The sequence below is a fragment of the Camellia sinensis genome, chromosome 9, assembly GCF_055761805.1.
Source record: "Camellia sinensis isolate YWXY chromosome 9, ASM5576180v1, whole genome shotgun sequence".
Lineage (NCBI taxonomy): Eukaryota > Viridiplantae > Streptophyta > Magnoliopsida > Ericales > Theaceae > Camellia > Camellia sinensis.
The window spans coordinates 46,121,864-46,132,757 of NC_138969.1; the positions used below are offsets into that span (position 1 = coordinate 46,121,864).

At 35.9% G+C, this 10,894-nt stretch overlaps 2 protein-coding genes across 2 annotated transcripts; both read right to left on the reverse strand.

Annotated features, from left to right (window-relative positions):
- Positions 1–5,222: 5,222 nt before the first annotated feature.
- LOC114286950 (uncharacterized) lies at positions 5,223–9,020 on the reverse strand. The gene is made up of 4 exons (XM_082888640.1): positions 7,164–9,020; positions 6,651–7,071; positions 6,226–6,561; positions 5,223–5,630 (listed from the first exon to the last, which is right to left on the reverse strand). Exons 1-2 carry the CDS (start codon positions 7,479–7,481, stop codon positions 7,051–7,053), a joined length of 339 nt encoding a protein of 112 aa, XP_082744766.1. The 5' UTR covers positions 7,482–9,020; the 3' UTR covers positions 5,223–5,630; positions 6,226–6,561; positions 6,651–7,050.
- Positions 6,325–6,853, reverse strand: LOC114286970 (protein MAINTENANCE OF MERISTEMS-like). The gene is made up of 2 exons (XM_028230191.2): positions 6,647–6,853; positions 6,325–6,561 (listed from the first exon to the last, which is right to left on the reverse strand). The coding sequence occupies exons 1-2, from the start codon at positions 6,851–6,853 to the stop codon at positions 6,325–6,327; spliced, it is 444 nt and encodes a 147-aa protein (XP_028085992.2).
- Positions 9,021–10,894: the final 1,874 nt, after the last annotated feature.

Consider the following 10,894-nt stretch of genomic DNA (forward strand, 5'->3'; position numbering starts at 1 on the left):
ATATTCAAGAGTCGAGATAAGTTAAGCCGATGGGCACGTCAAGTTAGAAGAATAAATGGATTCGTTATTGTTGCGCAGAAATCAGATAAGGGTGGTATTCGTGGTAAGAAGCCAAGACTTAGCCTAGCTTGTGAGATGGGTGGATCTTATAGGGACACTTGAAAAAACAGCAGGCCTAAGACAAAAAAAGGAAGACTATCTGGTACTAAAAAATGTGAATGTCATTTTTTATTGAAGGGCAAAAAATTAGCCACAAATGATGACTGGATCTTGATGGTTATTTGTGGTGTGCATAATCATCCTGCTGCAAAATATCTTGAGGGTCATTCTTATGTTGGAAGGTTGTCACATGAGGAAACCTCTTTGTTGGTAGACATATCGAAGAGTATCATACGACCGAGTGAGATATTGATTACATTGAACAAAGTGATGATGCAAACGCTTTCACAATGAAGATAATTTACAATGCACGTCGAGATATAAAGTTGCTGAAAAAGCTGGGAGATCTCAAATGTAACAACTATTAGGTCAGTTAGCGATCAACAAGTACATTGAGCAGCATAGGAGCTATGCAGATACTAAGACAGTGACTGATTTGTTCTTTGCACATCTTACTGGTTTGAATTTGTTACGTGCATTTCCAAACGTATTGTTGATGAATTGTACTTCTAAGACCAATTGATATCCATTGCCCCTTCTGGAGATTGTAGGTGTGACATCAACAGACATGACATTTTCAGTTGCATTTGCATACCTCCAACATGAGAAGAAGGATAACCACGCATAGGCACTTGGTATTTTGTGTAGTGTCATGGATGAAAATTCTCTTCCTTCTGTTATTGTCATAGATGGAGAATTGGCCCTTATGAATGCCATATGTACGGTGTTTCTTAGAACTACAAATTTGTGTAGATGGCATATTGGTTGGGAGGTTGCATACAATTCTAGAGTTCAGCATTTCAAATCAGTCATCAATCCAGACGTAGCCACAATCGAAACAGTAGACTTGGATAAGGACTAATGTCATACAAGTGAGATAAGAAATATAATTAGAATGGATTTAAATTATGTTATTTTCTTTGTTATACTGAATTAGAATGGAAAAGAGTGAATTGGAATGAATTTAAGTTATGTTATTTTCTTTGTTATAATGAATTGGAATGGTAAACAGTAAATTGAAATAAATGTTATTTTATGTGTTATACTGAATTGAAGTTGACGAAAAAAGTGAATTGGAATGGATTCAAGTTACACAGTGGTGAACAAATTTTGTTCGGACATACAGTGCTGGCAGGATCACTAATGTTCGACAAAACAATTCTAAACAAAGAATATTAGTTCGAAAAAACAGTGCTGAACGAATTTTTTTGTTCGATTTTACAATGCTAAAGTGATTAGGCCAGCAATTGTGATTGGGCTAGCAGAAATTTATGTTCGGCACTACAGTACTGAAAAAAAACTTATCTATTCGGCATTACAATGCTAAATGAAGACTACTTGTTTGGCATTATAGTGCTAAATGAGTCATTTTTATTTGGTTTTATAGGGCTGAACGATGAGGATTTGTTCAGTTAGTCAGTGATGAACATAAAATTTCTGCTTATTCATTAGTCATTGTAATAAACAAACCAATATTTCAAACTAGGAATGGCAACAGGTCGGGCCGGAGATGACACTCCCCATCCCCGATCCTCGGAAAGTAGAAAATTCTCCGTCCCCGCCCCCGATCCCCGACGGGGAAACCATCACGTCCCACGTCCCCATCCCCTAACGGGGATCGAGTTTCCTCGACCCCAAAAAATCCCCAACAGATCTGTTCTCAAAACACACACACACACACACACATACACACACAAGAAGAACTATTCAGATTAACCACAATCATCAACAACCATCACCAACAGCAACAGATATATATATAACAACTTTAAAAAAAATATATATGTGTTCATCAACAAAAACAGACAACAACAGATGTACATATAACTTTAAAAAAAAATTGTTCATCAACAACATATATATATATATATATAGTGAGAGAGAGAGAGGGTTTCTGCAACTCTTCCTGGTCAAGTAGCTTCACGGTCCTGTTCAGATCGATCTAGATCGGTAGCTTCACCGTCTGTTCAGATCGATCCAGATCGGTAACTTCACGAGATCGTTCCTGGTCCAGTTCAGATCTGTGGCAACAGTGGGCTTCACGGATAGACCACGATTCACAAGCAAGACAAAGAAAGAGAAGGAAGGGCTTCAAAAGTGAGACAGAAAGGGAGAAGTGAGTGAGGAAGAGAGATATGAGAGAAGCACTGATATGAGAGAGATGAGAGACGTGAGTGAGGGGGAGAGAGAAAGAGACGAGAGATGAGGTGAGACGGAGGGAGAAATGATAGTGTGATAAGGGTTTGGTTTTTATATATATATACCTAGGGGTAAAATAGTAATTTTATTTCAGGAGATAATCGGGGACGGGGACGGGGACGGGGACGGGGACGGGCCAGGGGACGGGGCTGGGACACGTATCCCCATCCCCGACTTGAAAGTGATCGGGGATTGATTTTTAAATACCATCCCCGTCCCATTGGGGACATTTTTCGGGAAAAAACTGCTCAAATCGGGGTCGGGGGTTGGGTCCCCGTTGGGCCGGGTTCAAATTGCAATCCCTATTTCAAACAAACAAACTATCAAACCATCAAACCAATTCCAAACAAATTCATTAACTTCAATATCATTGTTAAACCACCAAATACCATCAAACTAATTCATTGAGTGCCCAAAAAGGTATGGTAAAGCCATATACAAGCCTAGCTCATACTTGTATTGTCACGACCCAAACCCGCCCCTGTAGGTTTAGCACCGTGACCGGCCAGTAATCTGTGGATTACCAAAGGCCTCTGAACAGATTAGCAAATAATAAGGGGCTGCGAAAGCAATAATACAAAATAGACAAGGTCCAATGAGCTGTGATAACGTACATGGGATAGAACATTTCAAAACTTATTTATATATACATAAACATGCCAGTCCAAATACACAATATTTACAAGGTATTTACAGAATGTAATTCCTAAGACCTGACTTTACAGAGCATACACAAAGACTAACATTAATACAAAATAGCCATGGCTTAGGCTTCGTTCGGAACCTCCTCGGGAGGCACAACGGTTGACTGACAAAACAGAACAGAAGGCCGTCAATTTTGGCCCTAGTCACACGCCGGCTCACCTACATACATAATATAAACTGTGAGTTAAAGCCCAGCAAATAGTAATAGAGTAAAGGATTTAATGAATGATGTCCGTCACAGAGTTAGAAATCAAATTCTTATCAGAACAAATTCATATACATATTCATAATCATTTTCATATTCAGATTTCGCATATAATCATACGTGGTACATCCCTTAGCGTTAACAAATCCGATGGCCCATAAAGGGACGGCCTTGAAGGCATTCTGATGACTCATGTGCACAGAGACGTTTCTGATGACCCATAAAGGGACCTGATGACCCATAAAAGGACGCATATCATATGATGCTAAGGATGCCACGAATAACTTTCAAAATTTTGGACATTCATTCATTCATTTCAAACATAGCATAGCATTTCAGAGAACTAATTACTTCGTGTCATTATATTCAAAAAATACTTAACATTGAACATAACTTTACAAAGTTATTACTCACAGATGATTGATAGCCCTAACTAGATGGTAATGCGGGCCTTCACTTGTTCTGAGGCGCGTGACCTACATGAACACATATATGAACACACACTTGAAATACACGTTCAAATTGTATATAACTTACGTCGTTTGCTCTTAGTGTGTTTCTAGCCCTTAATCCTCATTGTGGGGTCGTAAACATGGCTTAGAAATGCCTAGGATGGAATGAGGATGCAAGAATGCGTTGGGAAAACATTTCTCAAGATTTGTTGAAAATAAGGTCCACGCTCGAGCGTGGCTTCCCTCGCTCAAGCGGACATGCAGACAATGAAGCTTCGCTCGAGCGTGAATCTCCTCGCTCGAGCGTACTGTAAACTCATGAAAAAGTACTGGATGCATGATTTTCACGCTTGACCTACGCTCGAGCGTGAGACTCAGAACCTCGCTCGAGCATGGATTCCCTCGCTCGAGCGAACTGTAAAACACAAGAACTTCTGGGTATATGCATTTCATGCTCGAGCGTATACTTCCATGCTCGAGCGGAGTGCACGTACTCAGGGTTCACGCTCGAGCGTAAAGTCCCACACTCGAGCGTGGATCAAATTTCTGGAAATTCCAGATTTGATCACCAAGCTCAAATTCGACCTTTGAAGCATCAAACTCAATTTTCTGGGCCCAAAACTTTGGAACACACTAAAAAACTCATAGAACAACATGTTTAAAAGATCATTTCAAGAAATCATGGCCCAAAAGGATATCAATTTTGCACAAACTCAACTTAAATTCAAAATCAATTGATGAACATCACATGCAAGTACATTTTTGAGCTAAGGCTCTTCAAAACATGATCAAATGCTACCAAATCACATGAAACTCATTGTGTTTCCAAAATCAGAATAGACTCAACACATGCATAAAGGAATTCTTGAAATAAATCTCTAAAATACCATGAAACATGCATGCATGCATGAATTCATTCTTAATTCCCAACCTTTAATTCAATTCACATGTTAATTCACCTACATAACTAATTTCAAGCTTTAATCAACTAAATTACAAGGCTAGAGACTAACATTCTTACCTGAAGTTCTCAATTCCTTATGGTTAGAGATGTTCTTGAGCAAACCACCAAGGTCTCCTAGCAATTTCTCCTAATCCTCAAGCTTGATCCCAATTCCTTCCCTCTCTCACTCTCTCCCACGTTTTCTTCCTCTCAAAGCTCAAGTGTGGTTAAGAATGACTAAAGGAGGTGAGTGGGGCTCAATTAGCCTAATAAGTGGTAATGGCTCACAAATAAACAAATGTCATTATTTTAATCAAATTTAATCGTTTCGAACCGAATTTTAATTAAACCTACCATAAAATTCTATAAATTCTAACTAGTACATAAATCAAGTCAATTTCTGATTCGAATGCCAATAAGGCTTTCAATTCGCAAACCGAAATTAAATCGTGAACAGATATTTCTACGCGTAACAGATATAAACACAACAATGCAACACACACACATGCATTTTAATTCAAGATTCAACTAAATTTCTAATTAGGCATAATTAATCATGGATTAGCGTTAATCAGAGGTTGGGGTTGTTACATGTGTCATATACAAACTACCATCAAAATATATACCAAAAATATTTCTCAAACAAACTAACATATACTAAAGTGTTATCTGACATTTGTTATACTTGTGTCTAACATGTAATAAAGTCTAACATATGTTTGAGACTAAGATTTCAAAAAGCACATTTAAAACCAATAAATACTAAAGTCTAAGATGTTACTCCACGTTTCGTGCGATGAGTGTACACCAAGTTCTCTGATGGTGTATGTTCTTCACTGGACTGTTGGCCCTCCAATACTTGTGTTATCTTCTTCATGGCATAGCGTAACATATCTTGGGTAGGAGTTGCTTCATTGTATCCCAATATGATCATTGAACGTGAAATGCTCAAGGCACTGTTAATACGCTGCAAACAAGAAAATAAAGCCTAATAATTACCTTAAACAAAATATATATGAAAATGAAAAGGTTAAAAGTTGACATATGAATTGAAGCTGACGATAATTAGTTGATGTCTTAGTGCGTGGGTTATACTTAGAACGATGTGTCAAGTTTTGAATTTGCACGTGTGAAATGAAAGTAAACTAGTCCAAGTAACCTAGCACACAATCCCATGGATACAAGACTGGAACACTACGCGTCATCTTAGACAACTAGTGATTTTCCTAACTCTCCCAAATCATATCCAAATTTGTACGCAATGTTGGACTGTTTTGCAGTGGATCCTCTAGAGGCTTGAACCAGAGCAAGCGGAGATGAGGAAATAGTTTGCACCCTGCTAAACTGTCTCAACACCCTATTCGGATGGTATGGTTCAACAATGTACACACATTTTAAGCATCCACTACAGTAAGCAACATCAGAAAAAGGATGCTCACTACGCTTATCATGTTATGGATCCCAAATAACCTATAACAGCCAAATATTTATACGTAAGTTATGAATTAGGTTGAATAATAGCAAGTAATATGTACATACACGGAGTTAAGATTGACACTTACATCATGGGTCTCCAATCTGTTAAGGTCCTCTTGCAACCTTTGTAAAATAGACGTTGACGAACCAGATTGAGTGCGAGAAATCCAACGAAAGACACTAGGCTAATCTTCTTTGTAGTCCAAATTGGGGTAGGGTCTAGCACCAACAAAATGCTCGTAAATCCAAGCTTCCAGCAATGTCACGTATCCCGCCATCTGTTTCATGGCATACCTTGTGGCAGTACCCAATTGCTGGTATAAAAAAGCCAATACGGCTGCACCCCAAGCATAAGAAGCAACCGATCGCAAATCCATAAGAAAAGACAAATACGCTATCGGAACACGTGTCCTAATCTTTGTCTGCAAACAAGGTACAACCGAACAAATATAACAAATATGTCCTAGTTGCACACTCAATGGTATTATCATTGTTCGCATCAAATACTGACCTAAACCGTTGTCTCAACCATTCTGCCTTGATAGACTGGCTCCATGCTACTTTCAACGTTACATTTGTCTCATCTACTATTAGTCCCAAAGCCTCAACTAGCAGATTTGCAACCTCAACATTTGATAACTTCTTGCAAGAGACAGATTTACCAATCACTGGAATCCCTAGAATTACACTAACATCATCTAAGGTTGGTGACATCTCACCAAATGGTAGATGAAGCTTGTTTGTCTCTGACTGCCATCTTTCCACAAAGGCTGAAACTACAACTTTGTTTACAAATTTATACAAGCAACTTACTAAAGAAATAAACCTCGAATCCATAATTAAACCATGAAATTTGTACTGTTCATTTTCTTCCAAATTGAATGACCATTCACCAACTTTAAAACCATGATTTAAACAAGTATTCTGCGTTCCTGTAACATAGAATAAAAAATAAAAAATAAAAAGAAGTAGTAAAGTTAAAACAAAATTTAAAACATTAAATTAATGTAAGACAATGACTTACATCATTATGCCAAATTTTTGCTGCTACATGACAATGAAAACTTTTCAAAATTAAAGGATCATCTGGCCCTGCAGGAGAAAGTCCAGTAAGATCTTCATTACCTTTTTCGGTTGCATCTGCTGGTTGGTCTTCATAGTCACCCATGTCTGTTGGTTCACCTGGATTATCACCTATGTTTGTTGGTTCATCACCCAGATCGTCACCTATATTTATTGGTTCGTCACCCAATTCATCACCCATGTTACTAACATTCAATTGATTACCCCCATCGTTTTCGACCTCAACCATTTTTGCTAGAACAACACCTATGTCATTCATGTCCTATTCATTAACTCCACTATTTTGATCCTTAGTCTTATGAGTGCGTCGAGGTTTCTTAGTCGCTTTTGAGAAATTAGAGCATTACAACTCCTAGGCGTTGTTTGGCGATCTTGAGTAGTTTCCACCATAATTGTCCACCAAGTACAATTAGATGTGTTAGTCGATGAGAGTGATCTACTAAATCCACATTCGTTTAGTTAGTTACTTTTCAAACTTCTCACTTACAAAAATAGCCAAAGGGAGAATTGCAAAATATAATGAGAAAATGATAACTGGTTTGTAGAAAAGGGACAAAAATATTAAAAGGGAAGAATACTGGAACCAAAATCCATTACATCATGTGCAAAGGGTGACAAGCCTCATTTAAACAGCATTCACCAACATACAAAATACTATTTTATCAAGGGGGATGCACCAATAAATCCCAAATTAATAACTTATGCACTGTTTAGTCCTAAAAGTTTTCTTATAGACTGAAAGGTCCCATTACAATGTTAATAACATCAGATGCAATGTTAATAACATCAGAGTCATGTTACAAACATTGGATTTCAAACATCTAATGTTCATCAAATTTCAATAATGTTTAAAAATATAGAATGAAAAACATCTAATGTTCATCAGATTTCAATAAATTTTCAAATTATGGAATGAAACACCAGATCATTTACATCATTCACATCATGTTGATGTAAAAATGGGACTAAATGGAGCATAAGAAAACTTTTAGGACTAAATGGTTCAACGTTTCAAAAACTAGGACTTATGGGTAAATTTTCCTTTTATCAATCATTAATCATAAATAATATCATTAAATGAATTTAAATATTGAATAGATCATCTATAAAAATACATAAATAAATCCCTATTATTTTGTATAAGTAATACTATAATGTTAACATTTATCAAAGGTTTGTACCAAAAATTCCATTGGACCAACGCAAATAGAAGTATAGAATATAAACAGTACAAATTGTCATTCTTCCTATAGATAGTTTGTTTTCCTCTTCAAGACTTCAATAACTCTTCTTCAACTGTTCTATTTTGATTTGTTTTTGGGATTTACTCAATTTGGTTTTTTGTTTTCATTTTCTTTATTTTTGTTTTCATGTTTTCGGGAAGAAAAATAATGAAAAATCAGAAACACCCAATCGTTTTTTTTTTTCTTCTTTTTTTTTCCATATTGGTGTGAAAACAATCTTTGAAAATTTAAAAACTAACTTTTTGAGATTTCTTAAAAAGAGGGTTATTTCCAACAAAAAAAAAATTAGAAAATAGTTTGACAAACAAAATTTTCTGGAAAATAAAAACATGACACTAAAGCACAACAAAATAGGCCCTAATAATCCAATAGGACACAATAGTTTGCCATATATATATATATACTAGTGGGTGGCACACACGATGTGTGTGCAATTTAAATAAGTAGGAATAAAACAAAATAATAATGAAATTAATATTATAATGTGTATATAGCTTAAGTGGTATGAGTCTTCGTACTTAAACCCATGGTCATGGGTTCAAGCCTTGCCCATCTCTTTATTTAACTTTTTTTTAAAAAATAAAAAATATTGCCACATGGCATGAGGAGAGTAAAGCTTTTAAAAAAAAGATATTGCCACATGGCATGAGGAGAGTAAAGCTTCAGGACACCATAAGAAGTGTTCACTTTATAATAGTATAGATAGATAAAAAATATTGCCACATGGCATGAGGAGAGTAAAGCTTCAGGACACCATAAGAAGTGTTCACTTTATAATAGTATAGATAGATAGATAGATAGATAGATAGATATATATTATAAGGGAAATTAGAGAAACAAAACACAAACAAAACATGCCCCAGTAATGCAAACGAATTTTATGAAAACAAAAAACAGGCCCTAATAATCCAAGAAAGACAAAGGGTTCAGTTTTCAGAAACAGTCAGCCAAACAATTTTTCTGAAAGACAAAGGGTTTTGATATTTTTATTTTATTTCTATTTGGTATGTAGACTTCTATTAGATTATAATATTCAAGCCATGCATTAGATTATAATATTCAGACCTCTATTTCCTAAAAAAATTGAATTTTATGTGAAATCAGGCCATCCATTAGATTATAATATTCTCCCACAATCAAAATTTTGTGTAGTTGTGGTTTTGGTTGGTAAAGGGTTTTGTTTGTGTGGTCATGGTTAATTGCAGAGAAGAGAGAAGCAAATTATACCTTTGATTCTTAAGAAAAAAATCTACAGCTTTGTTGTGTGTAGCTCTACCACCAGCTTCATTGTGTGCGGCTCCACCACCAGCAAGAGACTGGTGCTCAACAGCAAAAAAAAAAAAAAAAAAAAAATTATAGCTACAGACCGTCGGTGCAGGAGGGAGATAGACAGTCAGTAACAGGGGAATGAGAGTGTATGAAAAATTGGGTGGGTGTGCATTTGGTTGTGATAATATTATGAATATGGGTAGATTTGGTAATATGTGGGGGTGTCCAAAAAAATGTTATTAAAATTTAAGATTTAGGGTGGGGTCCAAAGAATTTAAGCAGGTGCTAATAGCAACACTCTAAGAAAATGGTGTGTAGGAACGGTAAACTCTATTTCCATACACCTACTTATCTTAGTGCACATACTTAATGAAATTTTATTTTAATGACAATTATACTCTAAAATAAAATGACCATAATGAACATCAAAACCCCAACTAACCCATATCATCTCATCTCATCTCTTCTCTCTCTCTCTCTTTTCCTACCACCACCAACAACAAATAAACCCACTCTTAAAAAAAATATTTTTTTTACAACTTCTATTAAGCTAAGAACCTCCAATTACTAAACCTAAACTTCCTAAACTAATTTTTCTAAAATTATGGATTTTGTAAACAAAGACAATGATACAATGTTAATTTTCTAGAAATCAGCATTAGCAGAGCATTATGAGCAACAATTCACAGCAATCAGGATTAACATTTAACAGAGTATTAAAAATTTAACAGAGCCTTGGTTCCTCTGCCTCGGTTCCTGAAGTAGATGAGGAAGGAAAGTATGTTTACATTCGATTGTTAAGGATTCAATTACTTAGTTTAGCAGGGGAGGAATTCACTAGGGGTTCAACCAACAAGGAAATGTATCGAAGGAGAAGATCAGCTAATTTTCTAACTATTCAAGTGCAGAAAAAGCTTTCTTTGTTGATGAGTCTGTGTGAGTGTGTGTTTGTGTGGACCGTGGAAAGTGTGTGTACAATATTTGAGTTAAGAGTTATAATTATAATATGTGATGTGTGAAATAAGATAAATTAAATTCATAAAGGTGTGTATTGAAAAATATTTTTTTTTTTTGGGTGAAAAATGATATGCATGAAAATAAGAAGATGTGTGGAAATAGAATTTCCAGGTAGGAGTTTGGTGTGTAAATAGAATTACTA

Coding starts and splice junctions, on each gene's coding strand:
- LOC114286970 (XM_028230191.2), bottom strand. CDS start 6,853: ATGTCACCAACCTTAGATGATGTTAGTGTAATTCTAGGGATTCCAGTG. Junction 6,562..6,646: donor TGAGACAACGGTTTAGGTCA/GTATTTGATGCG, acceptor CCTTGTTTGCAG/ACAAAGATTAGGACACGTGT.
- LOC114286950 (XM_082888640.1), bottom strand. CDS start 7,481: ATGAATGACATAGGTGTTGTTCTAGCAAAAATGGTTGAGGTCGAAAAC. Junction 7,072..7,163: donor CAAAAATTTGGCATAATGAT/GTAAGTCATTGT, acceptor TCTATGTTACAG/GAACGCAGAATACTTGTTTA.